This window comes from Felis catus, chromosome A2, assembly GCF_018350175.1.
Source record: "Felis catus isolate Fca126 chromosome A2, F.catus_Fca126_mat1.0, whole genome shotgun sequence".
Lineage (NCBI taxonomy): Eukaryota > Metazoa > Chordata > Mammalia > Carnivora > Felidae > Felis > Felis catus.
This window is the reverse complement of record NC_058369.1, coordinates 45,024,889-45,043,026: the sequence shown is the minus strand read 5'-3', so window position 1 is coordinate 45,043,026 and position 18,138 is coordinate 45,024,889. Positions and strand designations below refer to the sequence as shown.

The following is an 18,138-nucleotide window of genomic DNA, read 5'->3' as shown; positions in this document are numbered from 1 at the left end:
CTAATCATCTTATCCTAAAAGGTAAATAACCAATGTGAAATTTTTCACTTAAAATAAATGAAATCCACAGAACACACTGGGTCTTAGTATTAATAAATTAGTTCTGACCAAGCCTGTATATACTTACATCTATAATGAAGTCTTGATAGGGTTTCAATGGTTCTGAACTATCTGCTGCTTTAACCAAATCTTTCCTGTTTTTAACTACAAATATACCAAGGTTTTTCTCTTCTTTTGAAATCTTCAACCTCAAATCCAATTTTGTGACATCATCCTGTACTTTGAATAATGAGGCCAAGACGGTCATTGGCTTTGGTGAAAAACCTTCAACATTTTTACTGACTTTGTTAAATTCTTCTAAACTTGCATTAGTAGGTAAGCCTGTAGGGACAAAAACAATTTTTCACCTATTTTTATTTTTTACAGTGGATAAATTTAATAAAACACACTAATCTCCTCAACCAATCACGGCTATAGTATACTAAATGTCCTGCCACTAGAACTCACTGGTTCAGTGTGATGCTCCCATCTTACAGGTAAACCACTGCTAAACTGTTGCTATTCTTTCCTATAATCCCCCCAAGACCTACAGTAAGGAGCCCTAAAACATTAATTTCCAGAGGCAGAGGCGATGGTATCAGACGCACAAGTGACACTTACCACTGACTTCTCACCGAACTACTGTCACACAACATCCACCCCCCACCCACCATTCAATAACTATTTGAAATACACCCAAGTTTCCTTAAGTATGCGGTAGCATATACCACTGTTCTTTCTGAACATTGTAACAACATTAATTTCCATATGTTACCCTTTAAGTGCCTTACATGTATTAATTCACTGAATGTCTCAGCCCTTCCTTTAGATAGATGCAACTATTTTCACACCCCTTTTTTAGATTCAACAACTAATGATTAAAGAACTAACCCAAATCACAAAGTTGATATGCGGCAAAGCATCAGTCAAACCCAGGTCTGCTACCAGAGGCCACTGTGTCCTACTTCAGTGCTGTGCTGTCTTTGAGCTGTGTCCTCCTACCCGTGATCTCAGTTTATCCTACTTTAAAATACTCTTTCTCCTTTTGGAATTAGTCAGACATTCTTATGAAATTGTAAACCAGGTATCTCATTGTCAAAATCTCAAATATTTTATAACTTCTTCTCACCTATGTAAGGAGCCACATCAAGATCATAGATGAGGTTAATCAAGTGATTTACATGGTTACCAATAAGAATTTTTTTCAGTTCCACCCAAATTCTCTCCCCTGATATTCCAGCCAAGCCTTTTGCATTTTCTGCAATTGCTTCCAAAGTCTCAGGATCGTGGTCACCAGGCTTGTCTACAATTCTCCCATAAAACCTACAAAACAAAATTTTCTGACCATGTTACCTCTAGTTGGCATATCACTAGCAAAAATCTAGTTTTTCATTTTACTGGTACTATTCCATACATCTTCTACAAGACAACAGAATTAGGGGCCTTAGAAATCATCTGGTCAATTCTCTCTACCTTCTCTTTGTTCCCAGATAACAAAACTGAGATCCAATAAAATGTAAATAACGTTCTGTAATTAGCAAGAAGTAAAACCCTCTGCTCAGTCTGATTTGCAAATCACTGAGCCACTTAGAATGGCTATCAAATGTACTTCCTGGAACTGGTACCTATACTGGATGAATAAAATAGCATTCTTGGAAAGGCACCCAAACAACACCGGAATGCCATCAATGGAGCAGGGTACAAAGTATGCCTGTCTGTGCCAATCAATACTTTTTAAAAAAAATTTTTAATGCTTATTTTTTGAGAGAGTGTGTGTGTGAGTGGGGGAGGGACAGAGAGAGAGGGAGACACAGAATTTGAAGCAGGCTCCAGGCTCTCAGCTGTCAGCACAGGGCCCGATGAGATGCTCGAACCCATGAACCATGGGCTCATGACCTAAGCCAAAGTCGGATGCTCAACTGACTGAGACACCCAGGAGCCCCTAGTACCCCTCAATACTTTTAATAAAGAGTTTCAAATAGGACACATCTAGTTGCAGACACAGGAGTGTATTTCTTGTAATCTCAGAAATAGAAGCCTTAAAGTATACCTGTATGAACACATCTTTAAAATTCATTTATAATGTACATTAAATGACAGTAACTATGGATGTCAGCCTGTGTTCTATTATTTGCAAAGACAGAGTCTGCAAATACTGAAATTTAAAGAACATTTACTAACAAAATATGTAGGCTCTGTTACAGAATACTCCAAATGTGATCCTAAGCAGTAAAAAATATTACTACACATAAACTAGCCACTTACAATAATTAAAAAAAAAAAAATAGAACTATCCTACAACCCAGCAATTCCACTACTATTTATCCAAAGAACAGAGGAGTGCTGTTTGAAGGGGCACATGTACCCCAGTGTTTATAGCAGCACTATCAACAATAGCCAAAGTATGGAAAGAGCCCAAATGTCCAAATGATGAATAGATAAAGAAGATGTGGTTTATATATACAATGGAGTATCACTTGGTGATCAAAAAGAATGAAGTCTTGCCATTTACAACATGGATGGAACTAGAGTGTATTATGCTAAGCAAAATAAGTCAGAGACAAACAAGTATCACATGACTTCACTCATATGTGGAATTTAAGACACAAAACAGATGAACATAAGGGAAGGGAAGCAAAAATAATACAAAAACAGAGAGGGGGACAAACCATAAGAGACTTAAATGCAGAACAAACAGGATTGCTGGAGGGATGGGGGGGGTGGGCTAAATTGGCAAGGTTGCATTAAGGAGGACACTTGTTGGGATGAGGAGTGGGTGTTATATGTAAGTGATGAATCACTGAATTCTATTTCTGAAATCCTTATTACACTATATGTTAACTAACCCAGATTTAAATATATAAAAAGTAAAATAAACATTAAAAAAAATGTGAAAAAGGTTAGAACCCAGACTTTAAAAATCATTTCTATCCACAAAACCACGCAAATGCATTTCATGTTTACTAAGTTCATCTGAGGGATTTCCCATGACCACCTCAAACTGTAACCCATGTGAAGGCAAAGACTTTGACCGGTTACTCCGTGTTCAAAGCACCCACCACAGTGGTTGGCCTGTGGTGAGCATTCAATTATCTGTGAAATGAATGATGAGTGCAGGAAATAAAAAGAACACTGGACACAAGAAAAATGATTTAAAGCTGAATTATATAAAACCATCAAAGAATGCAGTAAATATCTTTGGGAAAGAAAATATGAAGCATCTAAGTAATCTCTCACAGTAAGTCACATTTTACTAAATCTATCAGGGACAGACATTTGGGATGTCACCATTTTGTACACTCACCTGTGCGTTTCACATGATCAGAATTGTGCTCCAGGGTATTAAAAACTGTTAGCATTATTTTAAAAAAATTCTTACCGGAAATATCTTAAAATTCGAAGATAATCTTCTTGTATCCTCTGTTTAGCATGTCCAACAAATCTAACTTTCTTATTTTTTAAATCTTCAAAACCACTGAAGTAGTCAAATAAGGTACCATCAAAACCTATTCATTAAAGAAGAGGGGAGAGATATCATCACTGTTAACAAGTAAGACCTAGAAAACAAGAAAGTCAGCTAAAAACTATTATAAACAGTAAAAATAAAGTGAAGAGTTACAAAGTTAAAATAGACATGAATAGCATTCATCCATATCCACTATCAAATAGAAGACATAATGGAATAAAAGGCTGTATTTATAACACCAACTAAAAAGATAATATCCAAGAATGAACTAAATAAGAAATACGCTAGTATGAATTGGGGTAGAGACACGAAACAAGCTGATTTTCAAGTAAATATGAGAGAATAAACAAGAATAGCCAAAATAATCTGCGGGAAAAAATAAAAAGCAAAAAAAAAAAAAAAAGGAAAAACTAAAATCATAAACCATAGGAAAAAACATTTATGATCCTGGAATGGGGAAAACCTTTAAAAATATACAGTTAACCCTTGACACAGGTTTGAACTACATGGGTCCATGTAGAGGATTTTTACAGTATTGTAAATGATTTCTCTCTTATTTTCTTAACACTTTTCTCTACCTTGCTTTACTGTAAGAACGCAGTGTATGATACATAGACCATACAAAATTTGTTTTACTTGATTGTTTCTGTTATCAGTAAAGCTTCCTATCAATAGGCTATTAATAATTAAGTATGGGGACGGGGGAGTCAAAGTTAATATGCAGATTTTACACTGCATGGGGATTTACCAAGAAACTAAAATTAGATACACACACCCACAACACCAGAGCCTTAAGGAAATAATTCAACCACACAAAAATCAAAGGTGCCTTCATGGCAAAAACCACCATAATGAAAAGCATACTGAGAAAAATCCTAAGTTAATAGTCAAATACCAAGTTTCCATAATATACAAAAAGCTTTTGTAAATAAATAAAAATACCACATATAAAAAGAAGAAATCGGTAGAAATAAGCTAAGGAAATATTTTTAAAAACCTTAAAAAATGAAGATTTTGCAACCTTAAGTCATAAAAAATTATAAATCTTTGAGGCAACATTTTTTCACATTTCTATCACGTGGCAAAAACCCAAGTCTGACTGCACTGTGAGCAAGGGTATGGTGAATCAGATCAGGAGACAACTCTGCAGCCTTTTAAGCTTTATGAACTCTGAACCATGTGAACCTAATACCCATTCAAAGAAATGTAACCAAAAAAAATCCCACTATAACATGTCCTTTCATATGTAAACAAAAAGAAAAAATTAACATAAGGCATATAAAACCTCTAGTAGTAGAGTGCCCAGTTCATTTCAGTTATCCTTGAACTTTTGCTAGTTTTAAAAATTAAAAATCTCCTGTCCTGGGCAAACAGACAGCTGGTCACTCTAGAGACTGAAAAAAACAGAGCAAAGATAGGTACCATTCAATCATCCAAATGGTGGTGGGGGGGTTGTCAGTGATCCTGAGAGATGCTTTACCTTATAAAGGCACTGCCTCTACCTCTGAAGAACAACTACTTGTCAATTTATTTCTGTTTGAACTTTAATGCTCTTTGATTATCCCAAATGCAATACTGGTAAGCTGAAGCATAACACTTCCCAAACTTTTGATTTATATAGCATTTTGATATATATAGAAATTTGAAAGGCTCAAAATTCAAAGAAATAACAGAAAATGGGAAAAAATATCTTTACAAAGTAGGAAATACATGAGGTCTATCAGTCTCTTAATGTAATTTCTCTTAATGAAGAGACGGCTCTCCCTGGTGAGCATGGAAATACTCAAGTCCTTTTCACTAAAGGAAAAATCAAGGTTGGAGGCAAAAACAAAAAAAACAAAACAAAACACAGGATAAAACGAGCAAAGTGTGAGACACAAAGTAACCAGAAATGGCAAAACTAGGAATGCTTCACCCAGTAAGCCTTGAAAAAAACCTGAACAGAAAAAGTAAAAATTAGTGACAATACACACTGATAGGTGTGCACTTTGTTTTTTGCTCTGAATATCACTTTCAAAATATAATGCATAAAAGTAAGAAATAAAGCAGAGTTGCTAAGAATAATGTAGTGGTCAAGAACGTGACCTCCAGAGCCAGGACACTTAGGTTGGAATCCTAATTCTACAGTTTACCAGCTGCATGACTTTAAGAAAATTACTATAGGTTAAATAGCAGTATCTGCTCCATAGGGATGCTGGGAAGATTCAATTGCTGTGATGTGCTCAGAACCACGCCCGGCACATTACAAGGGCTCAGCAAATGGTAGAAAACAGTAGTACAGGGCACCTGGGTAGCTCCGTTGCTTAGGTGTCTGACTCTTGGTGTCGGCTCAAGTTATGCTCTCACAGCTTATGAGTTCAAGCCCCGTGTCAGGCTCTGCGCTATGTGGATGGAGCCTGCCTGGGATTCTCCTCACTGTCTCTCAAAACAAATTTAAAAAAAAAAAAAAAAGAAAGGAAACAGTAGTACCAGTAAGAACAGCTTTTACTTTTATAAAACAGTATACTGAAAAAGAATTATTAACCTCTTTTAGTCAGGTATGCTTAGGAGAAGCTAGTTACAGATTTTATACATTGCACTAGTTGCAGCAGTTTACCCTAAGTCAGAATGAGGTAAAAAGAAAGGGGGGGGGAGGGGGGCCTGGGTGGCTCAGTTGGTTAAGTGTCCGACCTCAGCCCAGGTCATGATCTTGGGAGTCCATGGGTTCGAGCCCCTAGTCGGGCCCTGTGCTGACAGCTCAGAGCCTGGAGCCTGCTTCAGATTCTGTCTCCATCTCTCTCTGCCCCTCCCCCACTCATACTCTGTCTCTCAAAAATAAATAAATGTTAAAAAATCTTAAGAAAGAAGAAGAAATGAACACCAGGAGTGTGATCACATAATGGAGGGACAACATGCCACCAACTGGGCTGATAAATCATGTAGGCTGTGGAAACCCAAGGTCCAATCATGGTAGTCTGTGACCTGAGCTAAGTTACTTAACATCTCAGTCTGTTTCCTCATAAAATGGATTTTATCCTCAGTGAAGTTTTCCTGACAGTTAAATGAGATAAAGTGTATCAAGTGACTCAGAATCTAGCAGGTGCTCTAAAGACATCATCTTTAATGTAATTAGCAGGAGATCCCACCTACAACCCCCTTCTCCATCCCATGAAGCAAATACTATTACAGGTTTTCTCCACTATCTGAAAGTTCACTTTAGGCCACGCTGCCTTTACAAAAGACCTACTCTAAAAGCTGTTTTCACTACCTGAAAGAAATCTGGAAAAGGATTTTCATTTTGATGAAATAGTAATTGCTTCCTCACCTTACACCATTTCAACTTAAGAAAGGTAACACAGAATACTTTTGGATAGCGAGGAAACCTATACTTCATCCTTTCACTATTACTGCTGCCACAACCAGGTTATGAAAAGTGGATGCTTCATCTCTCTTTTCTAATCCAAAGTGTTAAACATAAAGGGCTTGCCTAAAACTTAAAGTACAAAAAATAATGCTTCAATTAAGCACTAACTTAATTCACCTACTATGAGTCTCACTGGTTTCATTCACACAAAAATCAAGCTGAGATGATAAACAGATTTTCTCTTGCGTGAAACTCTGATTCAAGATGACTCCTAAAATGCAATGCCATGAAAGAATCTGATGTTGTGCTGAGGCACAGCAACAGAGAGGCTGCTGAAGTCATTTATCAGTCTGCACCCAGGCACCAGAAGAAGAAGAGCTAGAGTGGGAACCCACAAAAGATGTGCAGTGGAGAGTGACATGGGGGACATGCATTTTTCTTACCTGAAATGTTAACCATTTTTAGATGCAATTAGTAAGTTAACACTGAATGTGTACATGTGCCAGTCACTGTTCTAAGGACTTAAAACTGTTAACTTCTTTAATCCTCACAACAGCTTTACAAAGGAAGCTAATATTAACATCCTCCTTTTATAGCTAGTGAGTCACAGAGTCAGAATTTGAACCTGGGACTTCTGGCTCCAGAATCATCTTTTAACCCATATGCTACACTGTTTCTTAGATGAAACTAATGCAACTTCCCAGGTTGGAGGACATTTCCAGAATGCAGATTCACTTTAAAAGGCAGCTTTCAGACAGAATGGATTAAAACATGATCTCCAGATATTACCTAAAAACATAGAATTTATAGTGAGATCTCTGCGTTCAGCATCTTTCTGCCAATCAGTTGTGAATTCTACCTCAGCGTGTCTTCCATCAGTGACAACATCAATCCGCAGTGTAGTAATTTCAAAATTTTCTTCATGAAGCTGTAACGAAAATTTTTTTTAGTTTTTAGAACACTGGATGAACTGAAAAAAATGAGTTCTGACACATGCATCTTTCTTTTCAAAGTCACCTACTGCACATGTATCTTGAAATAGAAAGACAACCACAATATTCAAAGACAGAGCCAAAGAATATTTTTAAAAAATAAATGCATCTTAATTTGAAAAGATGAGTTTGGGACACCTGGGTGCCTCAGTCAGATAAGCGTCCAGCTCTTGATTTCAGTTCAGGTCATGATCTCACGGTTTGTGAAATCAAGCCCCGAATTTAAGCTCTGCACTGGCAGCAGAGAGCCCGCTTGGGATTCTCTTTCTCTGCCCTCCCCCTTCTCAAAAATAAGTAAATAAACTTAAAAAAAAAAAAAAAGGGAGTCTGATGTTTAAAAAAAGACAACTCTAACAAATGTTGTGGCAGAGGAGTGAGGAGGCCTTTAAAACAGTATATTCTAGTTCTTCCAATTTCAATTCAGGCTACTTTGAAATATTTTATAATAACTCTGGTTTGCAAAGAGCTGATTATCAATTTACAACATATATACCACTGAGCAAAGGATCGAAAGAGGAAAAAACACAAACCCTTAACACATCCTGCAACTCACTTACTGGTAATCAATGAAGTCGAAATAAAGTGCTACATATGTCATGGGAAGAAAGATTACCTCAGCTGGGAAAAGCTGAGTAGCTTCAAGAACGACTGACATGTGAGCTGAGCCCTGAAAACTAAGTAGGATCTGCACATGCACACGTAAGAATAACATTTCAAATCAAGAGAAAAGATGACCAAAGGCACAGTGGAGAGAAAGAGGGATATTACCTGCGCAAAAAAGTATAGCTGACAAACAGCATGTTAGCACTGAGGGGTAGGCAACAAAGGGTTTTACATGCCATGCAGGAATTTGGAATCTCTTCATTAAGAGCTGAAAACCACTACTGATCATTGGAAGTCTGTTCTGGAATTCCTCTCAATCTCATTTCTTTTCTAGAAACAAGTTAGCTCTAGAACTCAAGAATTTAAGGCACACGTTTTCTCTCAAGGCAAGTGGTAAGTAAAAGGTTTGAAATATGAAGACTGAGGCGCCTGGGTGGCTCAGCCGGTTAAGTGTCCAACTTCAGCTCAGGTCATGATCTCGCAGTTCATGGGTTTGAGCCCCACGTCAGGCTGTGTGCTGACAGCTCAGAGTCTGAAGCCTGCTTCAGATTCTGTCTACCTCTCTACATACCCCACTTGTGCTCTCTCTCTCAAAAATAAACAAACATTAAAATTTTTTTTTTAAGAAGAAATATGAAGACTGTGTGAAAATCACTGTAAGAAATAGACCCCTGGAATGCCTACCTTACCCAGGCAAAGAACCAGAGATTACCTCATTAGAAAGGCTAACCTAAAAATGGTTACACCTTGGGACACCAGATACAGCGGGAGTGAAGCACCCCAATGAAAACAAGATTAAGTGGGGAAAAAAAAAAAAAAAGAAAATCAACATGACCTTTATTCCCTTTCCCCACTTGGTTTTTCAAAATGCTAATAACCAGATTTATTCTGGAATAAGGAATAGGCCTACTCATATGGACAGTGATGGTCCCACAACTGGCTGATGTTTCCCACACAAAACTAGAGTAAATCTCTGAAGTCACTTTACAAACACCAGAGGATCACACAAACGTAAGGAAAGAACCAAACCCACAGTTAAAGAAAGCCAACAGGAAAGACAGAAACAGCTCAGAGGAAAGAGAGACATTATCCAAGTAACTATTAACTGGTATCCTAAAGGAAATAAGATACTGCATCTGAAACAAGAAAAGGAAGTTTTCAAAAGAAGAAAGACCTCTTGGGGTGCCTGGGTGACTCAGTTGGTTAAGCGTCCGACTTCGGCTCAGGTCATGATCTCGTGTTTTGTGAGTTCAAGCCCTGCATCGGGCTCTGTGCTGACAGCTGGGAGTCTGGAGCCTGCTTCAGATTCTGTGTCTCCTTCTCTCTCTCTGCCTCTCCCCTACTTGTACTCTGCCTCTGTCTCTCAAAAATAAATAAATGTAAAAAAAAACAAAAAAACCTGGATGATCAAGCTAAGGCAATCTCATAGAAAGACAAAGATAGGAGAATATAAATTAGGAGACAAAGGTAAAGAAGCTCAGACCCCATGATCCAATATCCAACATCACAGGAGTTTCCAAACCTGAAGATACCAAACAAAAGGGATGAAATGAGGAGAGGAATACAAGAAGGCCCACTAAGTGTCCCCACACAATGAATGAAAAAACACATACAAACCAAGCACGGCATCTTGGAACTACAAACACCTGATAAAAAGATCAAAAAGGCTTCAGGGCAGGCAAAAAATCTGGTCTCAAACAGAAGAGAAATGTGAATGAGCTCAGACTTCCCAGTGGCAACACAGGCAGGGGGAAAACAGTCTTTACAGTTCTGAGTGAAAATGACTGCCAGCCTCAAATTCTACAACCAGTAAAACTATCAGACCAGTGTGAAGGTAAAATAAAAAAATTTTCAGACATGTAACGCTTTTCCAGGTTTCAAACTATTAAAATGAGAGCAAAAAATCAGAGCACCTGGGTGGTTCAGTTGGGAAAGCATCCAACTTCAGCTGAGGTCATGATCTCAAGGTTAGTGAGTCTGAGCCCCACATCAGGCTCTGTGCTGACAGCTCAGAGCCTGGAGCCTGCTTCGGATTCCGTGTCTCCTTCTCTCTCTGCCCCTCCCCTGCTTTCTCTTTCTCTCTCTCTCTCTCTCTCTCTCTCTCATAAATAAACATTAAAAAAAATTTTTTTTAATGAGAGCAAAACCAAGAAAGAATATCACACAGGACTCAGGACCAAGGCAGTGTAGTAAGGAAGAGGCCGGGAAATTCCCAGAATCTGGTGCAGGGAAATCTCGAGATGAGGAATGAGCAGCCCGCCCAGAACATACAGATATGAGAGGAGAGAATGCACCAGGTGAGGTGGCTCAAAACAAGGAACTGAAACTTGACGGGTTTACTCTGGTTTACTCTACTAAGAATTTTACAGAGTAGAGGAATGAATCAGTGGCACACAGAAAGCTACGTAAAAGAAAAATGTTATTAACTGCAGGAAAACCAAAATCACCCAAGAAAGGTAGTCACAATACACTTTACAATCCAGCAGTAAACCATAGTTTTAAATGTAAACACTGAATATGAATTCAACCAAAAATGATGGCACATGTACACTGAGAAGACAAGGGAGAAGTGCCTGTGCTGCTGCTAAGAAAGCTGAGCTGCTCTCCTGTGCAGACATCAGCAGACAACATCTTACACCCAGGAAATTTGAAACAAAGACAAACACTGCAGCAAAGAAAGGTCTTTTTTAGAACCGTGGGGCTAATAGGTAAGTACCATAACAACTAGCTACAGCAGAGGAGACTACAGCAAAGGAGGATGCAGGGTTTAAGAGGGAGATAGAAAATGACTTTTTTTTTTTTTTAATGTGTATTTATCTAGAGAGAGAGAAAGACAGAGAGCAGGGCAGAGGCAGAGAGAGGTAAAGAGAAATCCCAAGCAGGCTCTGCACCGTCAACACAGAGCCCGACGTGGGGCTCGAACCCACAAATTGCGAGATCATGACCTGAGCCGAAACCAAGAGTAGGATGCCAGACGCTTAACCCATTGAGCCGCCCAGGCACCCCAAGACTGACATATTTTTTTAGTTTTTTGTTACTTGGTTTTTTTTAAAACCTAGAAAAAAACACATAAAAATTCTAAAAATTAAAGAAGAGGCAATGCAATTGCTGTCAAACCTTTCACTCACCCTGGCAGTAATTGTCCCATGCTTTTCCCCTTTGTTGTTTATCATGCGAATACCAGCAGACTGAAACATCTCCTTCATCTGAGCAGGGGTAGCAGTGGTAGCAAAATCCACATCTTGAGGCTTTACTCCACTTAATAAATCCCTCACTGCTCCTCCTGCTATTCTTAATTCATGATTTTCTTTCACAAATAAATCTGAGAGGAGAAAGAATATTTTTTACTTCAATGTATTTAAGAATTACATAAGTACAAAGTTTTTCGCATCTATTAGGAACAGCAGAGATTATTTAACTGAACCTTTTCAGATAAAAATTAGGAGAACAAGGCCCACAGAAATGAAGTGACTTACCTATAGTAGAATGCCTGTCACAACTGTGAGAACAGGGAACTTGCAGAAATTTTCTTGGCAGATTTGGAAGATAATTCCGAATTCCACAATACCCCCAATGTCACCGATACAGATTTGAATTACAACCAAAAAGTAAAGTGAATAACTGCTTTTTCTATTTCAGAATTGTGAGGTGTTCTTACACCTATTTCTCTTCGGGTACTGATGCTGAAACTGTATGTTCATGCATAAAACTATGGAACTGTCAAACAACATTAGTCTACCACACCAAGTATGATAATGTTACAACGAAGAATCCGCCAAGAAAAAAAGTGCACATGATGTTATATCTGCTCCTATCTGTGTTCTAGAAAAGCCATATGAACGCTGAAACTACTGTAAGGGCCTCAGTAGAGGAAACCGAGAGTGGACAAGACAAAGTCTACTATAATTACATAATGACTAAAGGACATCATATGGTACCTAGTGAGAATGACATCCAGGAAATGGCCATATATGACCCCCTAAGCCTTGGTTTTGACACGAGCTGGCCTGGCACCCACAACTGGGCCCCAGCGCTCTCCTGCTGAACATCATCTCAGAGAACATCCACGTCAGACAAGTCCACTCGGTGACCATGATGAATCAGTTAAGACAAGACAACTAGTAATCATGTCTAAACACAGAAGAGACACAAACACTGTCAGAGGCACCACCTCATGACAATTAATACATGGGACTGCTCCTTATTTACCCATCGGTTAACAGAGCAGAGTGCTGGGTTCTCGTCTCCTAGGTAAGAATTAAGACACGCATCAGATTTATCCTTGCTGCCTGATACCACCTAACCCACAGCAAAGCCCCACTTCTTAACACCCACCCCAAAACACGATACAAGCACAAATCCTACAAGAAGTTCTTTCTAAAAACCTTTTGCGAGATACTCCAAGGTTCTCCTTGGTTGGTGTTCTCCCTCACTGCAGTAACAACGCACCTGGTGTGTTCCTTGTGGTCTCTGGCTGGTGGGCACTCTCACCTATTTAGCACTGAGGGAAATCCATCAGAGTTGTGGCATCCCTAATCACAACCCGATACGTTAACCTCCATCCCTACCCCTCATCTGCTCTTGCTCCTCCTCTTCCTCTACCTATTCTTCCTAAACCTTCCAGCCCCACTCTCTGCAGACTATCTAAAACAGTCTGCTACAAAGCAACAAATGCTCCCACCCTCTGCCTCCTGGCCTTACCTTAAAAGCTCTCCCAGAGCTAAGTCCTTCCCAGGAGTATGTGTTCTTCTTTCACTCCATATTTATCAAGTCCCATTATCTGTCGCTATTAAGGGTTCCTTTGATATGGGGTTCATGGCCCCTAACTACGTTACTCCAGTTTTCATGAGATTTATAGAGGTCCAGGACCCAAAAAGTGAAGGACTGCCAGACTATTTCTGGACACTACCCTCATTTCTCCCTAGTTCACAGTCTCTTTATCTCCTTCCTGAACAAGAGGGCTACACCAGCCCCCTTAAACCCAGCTTCCACAGTCCAGACATAGGGCTCTAAGTTATCAACGTGATTAAGCTATGCCACTGTTCCTCTGACTATTCCCAGCGCAAGATCCATATTTCGTCAGCACATTACACAAGGGCCTCCGGACCCATTTTGGTCTCATCTCTCACTAATCTCTGCATCACACTTTACATTCACCAAACTCTCCTGGTAGTTTCCATCTAACTGCTCGTACGGGTCACTTCACCCAAACACTTTCCCCACTTACTGATCTAGCTGAGCAGCTGGCCATGAAATGTCTTGGTGCGCAACCCACACCAAGAAAGGCATTTTGCATGGCAGTCACTTGTACTTAAAATGAAGTTTCACAAAATACATACCACACAATCTCATCTACTGTATCCTCTTTCCCTGTGTTTTAATGCTGGTCATGACCACTAAATCGATTTTATGGTTCACTAATGGGCACCACCCAGAGTGGGAAAAAACACTGATCTATCTCATCCTTATCCTTACTCATCTTTTTTGATTCAGTTTAGAAAGCCTCTCCTGATGGCAGAGTTGACTGAATTTCTTCTAAGCTATCATAGTAACCTAGTTTTATGTGTACTAATTATACTAAAATTTCCTGTTCATTCTCAGGGTAGAAAACCTATCCTACTCATCTTTACACCAACATGGCTCACCAGAGAACTTAATTGTGATATCCTAGATTCAAAAAAATTAAAAAAAAAAAAAAAAAAAAACTAGAGTGGCCTCGTTGAAATGTGTATTGTTTACAGGTTTCTTCCTTCAAATGAACACAGTAAGAAACCATTTTGAAATCCAAAAAATGAGCAAGTTTTACTTTCATTTGAACCTACTTTAACAGGATGAAGAAGGTCAAGCCTGAATACAAGATAACCTCTGTTATAAGATTTTCATGCTGGCTCACTAAAATAAAATTTTAAGTTCAAAGTCACCTAATAAATTAACTGCATTATAGAAAGAGATCCAGAATTCAAAATAATCTAGTCATCATTTTGATTAGCCGTATGGAAATAGATAACTATCTCCAAAAAACTCACGATTCTAACATTATGATACAATTGAGAAAGGCATATAAGGGCATATGTATATGCTTGTGTGGAACAGTCATAAAAACTGTAAGAAACCAATGATTTTATACGGACCTAAGAGTAGGGATTATCAGGCTTAGACACTCCTTTTTCCCTCAATTACTGTTGTATTCAATCTTAGAGAAATCCACATTCCAACAAATTTTATAAACTACATACTCAGTGAAATACCTAATGCAACTGAATTTAATTGTAAATTTAAGCCTAAGACTCAAGAAATGCATAATTTCATCATTCCAAAGCTATTAATTTGCTTCAACTGCCACATCTGATAATAAACGATTTTTAATTATGGCTAGCAATACAAAAGACCATGGGACATCATGTGTCAGAAAACTTCTATGTGTCTGTATTTTAATTTTATGTTAACTTTCAAAGATTAAACTTCTGTGCTTTATGTTTTGAATTTTAAGTTTTGGAGGCTGGGGGTACAGAAAGTGAGTCAAAGTGTAAGACTATCCCATGGCATGACCACATACCACCAATATACAGAAGCTCCCAAACTTCAAGAGTGATCGGGTGTTCCTACTGTCCCAAATGTTAGTTTGATGGTTTTATGACATCACATACCTAAGCAGTTAAAAGCTAACTGCTGAGTACTCATCCCCAGCATTGCTTATGGACTATAGCCAAGTGGCCACAGAAGCTCTGGCTTGTCCACCAACCACGTAATGTAGGCAAAAACCACTATGTTTGGAACTTCATTCTCATGTACAGAATGAAGAAAAAAATCTTATATGCCCCTAATATACCTCTACAGTGTTGTCCTCAAGCAAGAGGAAAAACAAATTACATGACATAAACTGACAAATAATAAAATCCTATATAGGGTACAGAAAATCTACTATCCTAGTTTCCCAAATTCTTACATACTGGAAACTAATTTCACATGTGGCAAAGAAGCTATTAAGATCTGAGAACTGATATGGTATTTAACTGCACGGTATCACCACACAATAGCCATCATTAGTGTGTGTGTTTGTGAGTGTTTTTTCATGGAGAACATATTATTTTATTTACCAGGACACCCAGGTCTTTAGAAAGTAGCAAAAAACAAAACCAATTATTTGATTTTCTAACTGACTGAGCTTTGCACTAAAAGATTCCACTCTTGCTACTTCTACTATAGCCTAAAAATGTCAAGTCTAGAAAATGTCCATGCTCCCATTTGCCAGTCTTTCAAGGACAAGACCCTGTGGATAAACTACCTGTATCTTTCCACCCTATTTAGTTTCTAAATCCTTAGGATTTCACCCCTTAAAGTGGAGACAATTCAACTCTTGAGGTGACAGTAAGCCAAATGAAATTGTTAAAATAAAAGACGCTCAAGAACTTATAGCAATCAATATCCAGAGTCTTGTTTCCAAAAAAAAAATGCAGAAGGACCTGAAACAGGCCACCAACAGTTAATTACCTACATCCAAGCATTTGGCACCTTTCTTCCAAGAGGCCTCTTGCAATTGAAGATGGGAAGATTAGGAGCTGGGAAAGGCATATAAAGAAAGAACAAGCTTGAATTCAACTCAGATTTGGAGCTTCTAAACTCGTGTTGCTCAAATAGCAGACACATGTGGTTACTGAAGTGAGCACTTGAAATGTGGTGAATTAAGATGGTTAGTATGTGCTAACCATCAGATTTCGAAGACTTGTTACAAGAAGGATGTGAAATGTCTCCTTAATAATTTTTACACATATTTTATATTAAAATTATGGTATCTTAAGTAAAGTTGATAAAATGATATACTAAAATACTTTTCATTTTATTAATTTATTTATTTATTACATAATTTATTAATTTCACCCATTTCTTTTTACCTTTAATGTGGTTACTAGAAAACTTTACATCACACGTTGTGACTGATACTTCTATTGCACTGGGAGTTTCTAGCATTTTTCACTGTAATTAAAACTCACAAGCAAGTATCAGCTTTAGGCCCTCAACTTCAAGACCACGTGAAGAATCTATATGAATCAACAAGCTCTGGACCACTGACCTCTGACATGTATCTAAAAAATCATCTATGTGACAGGCTCTGTGCTGACAGCTGGGAGCCTGGAGCCTGCTTCAGATTCTGTGTCTCCCTCTCTCTCTGCCCCTCCCCCATTCATGGTCTGTCGCTGTCTCTCAAAACTAAATAAACGTTAAAAAAAAAAAAAATTAAAAGAAAAAAGGGGGGGTGCCTGGGTGGCTCAGTTGATTAAGCATCCGACTTCAGCTCTAATCATCTTATGGTTCATGGGTTCGAGCCCCACAATGGGCTCTCTGCTGACAGCTCAGAGCCTGGAGCCTCCTTTGGATTCTGTGTCTTCCTCTCTCTCTGCTTCTCCCCCATTCATACTCTGTCTCTCTCTCTCAAGAATAAATAAACGTTAAAAAAAAATTTTTTTTAAAACATCTAATTTCAAGAATAAGAAAGTAGCTTTGGGAATAAACTGATACAAGGAATGAATATAATGCCATGGTTCCTCCACCTTTTATGCATCAGATTAACAGAGTGGAGCTCTCATAAAAATTTATAGATGCCCCTCCTCCCCAGAGATTCCAGTTTAGTGGGTCAGGGTAGGATCCCAGCATTTGTAGATCTTAAAAGCTTCCCAAGTGAATGAATCTAATAGACAGCTAGGGTTGCAAACCACTGTATAAGTCATGCTCCTACATACATCTACCTTTGTGAATTTCTTATGGGCCACTAAAATACCACAGGTTTTGAAATACATCAGTGTGGCTGCTTCGGCAACAGCTGGGCTGATATTCCAAGGTAAGGAATGAGAAAACTGTGACAAGCAATGGAAGCTGCTGTATAATCAAGCACTTAGCTAAAGTCATTTCCCGTGCTCCTTCCAGGTAAGTTTTGCACATGCACAGAGGGGACTCCTATTTCCTTCTGCCTCCTCTGCCTAAGCAGGAAATGCAGCTTGGTGGTTACAAGCTGGGTTCTGAAAACAAGACTGCACAAGTTCAAAATTCAGCTCCCCAGTTATTATAAAAATGTTGGCACATTCCTAAGACTGTTTCCTCATCCACAAAACAAAATATATCTATGCATTAAGCTAGTAAGCCAAATCTTGTAATGTACGTAAAGTACTTAGCACAATATACAGAAAAGCCGTGCTTTGTAAATGAAGTCACTGCTGGACTCTTGCATTTTGGCTACTTTTGGATTACCCATGGTAAACTTTTCTTTCGTTAGGTCAACAGCAAAACAAAAACAAAAACAAAAACAAAAAACAAAACAAAACCCTCGAGTGTTGGCTAAAAAACTTTAACCCTATGCTTCTCCATTTACACGGGCTTCCAAAGCAAGAAAGCATCTCTCACCTGTCAGACTCTTCAATCCTGCTGTGAACAGTGACTGAAATTCTGGAGACTGCAACTTCATTGTAAACAGATACTGCTTGAAAAGGCACAGCCTACTCCAACTACAGCTCAGTAGTGGCCTGCGCCAGGGATTCAGGCACCTCAGCATCTGGGGACAAAGTCACCAACTATACATCTAGGAGAGAAACATGCATGCACAATAATGAAATCTACAAGCCAGGGGAAACAAAGGGATCTACTGCAATTTTATTTAACTGAGAGACTCTCATCTCCTGTTCAGATGAAAAAACTGAAAAAAG

General features: G+C 38.6%; 2 protein-coding genes across 8 annotated transcripts in view; one reads left to right on the top strand and one right to left on the bottom strand.

Annotated features, from left to right (window-relative positions):
* The window catches only part of CRBN (cereblon), a 47,711-nt gene extending 32,794 nt beyond the window's left edge, over positions 1–14,917 (top strand). For all 3 annotated transcript variants that reach the window (XM_045051884.1, XM_045051881.1, XM_045051882.1), the window contains one exon: positions 12,083–14,917. In XM_045051884.1, coding sequence (XP_044907819.1) covers positions 12,083–12,124 — 42 coding nt within the window. In that variant the 3' untranslated portion in view covers positions 12,125–14,917. The remainder of the gene's footprint in view (positions 1–12,082) is intronic.
* TRNT1 (tRNA nucleotidyl transferase 1) overlaps positions 1–18,138 on the bottom strand; it is a 35,661-nt gene that overhangs the window by 4,502 nt on the left and 13,021 nt on the right. For 4 of the 5 annotated variants that reach the window (XM_023249981.2, XM_006928946.5, XM_045051885.1 and 1 more), the window contains 6 exons: positions 17,840–18,014; positions 11,572–11,765; positions 7,638–7,776; positions 3,419–3,545; positions 1,169–1,362; positions 128–381 (listed from right to left, as the gene is read on the bottom strand). In XM_023249981.2, coding sequence (XP_023105749.1) covers positions 128–381; positions 1,169–1,362; positions 3,419–3,545; positions 7,638–7,776; positions 11,572–11,765; positions 17,840–17,987 — 1,056 coding nt within the window. In that variant the 5' untranslated portion in view covers positions 17,988–18,014. Of the gene's footprint in view, positions 1–127; positions 382–1,168; positions 1,363–3,418; positions 3,546–7,637; positions 7,777–11,571; positions 11,766–15,938; positions 16,003–17,839; positions 18,015–18,138 lie in introns of those variants that run through there. The other variant, XM_006928948.5, reaches the window with a different exon arrangement.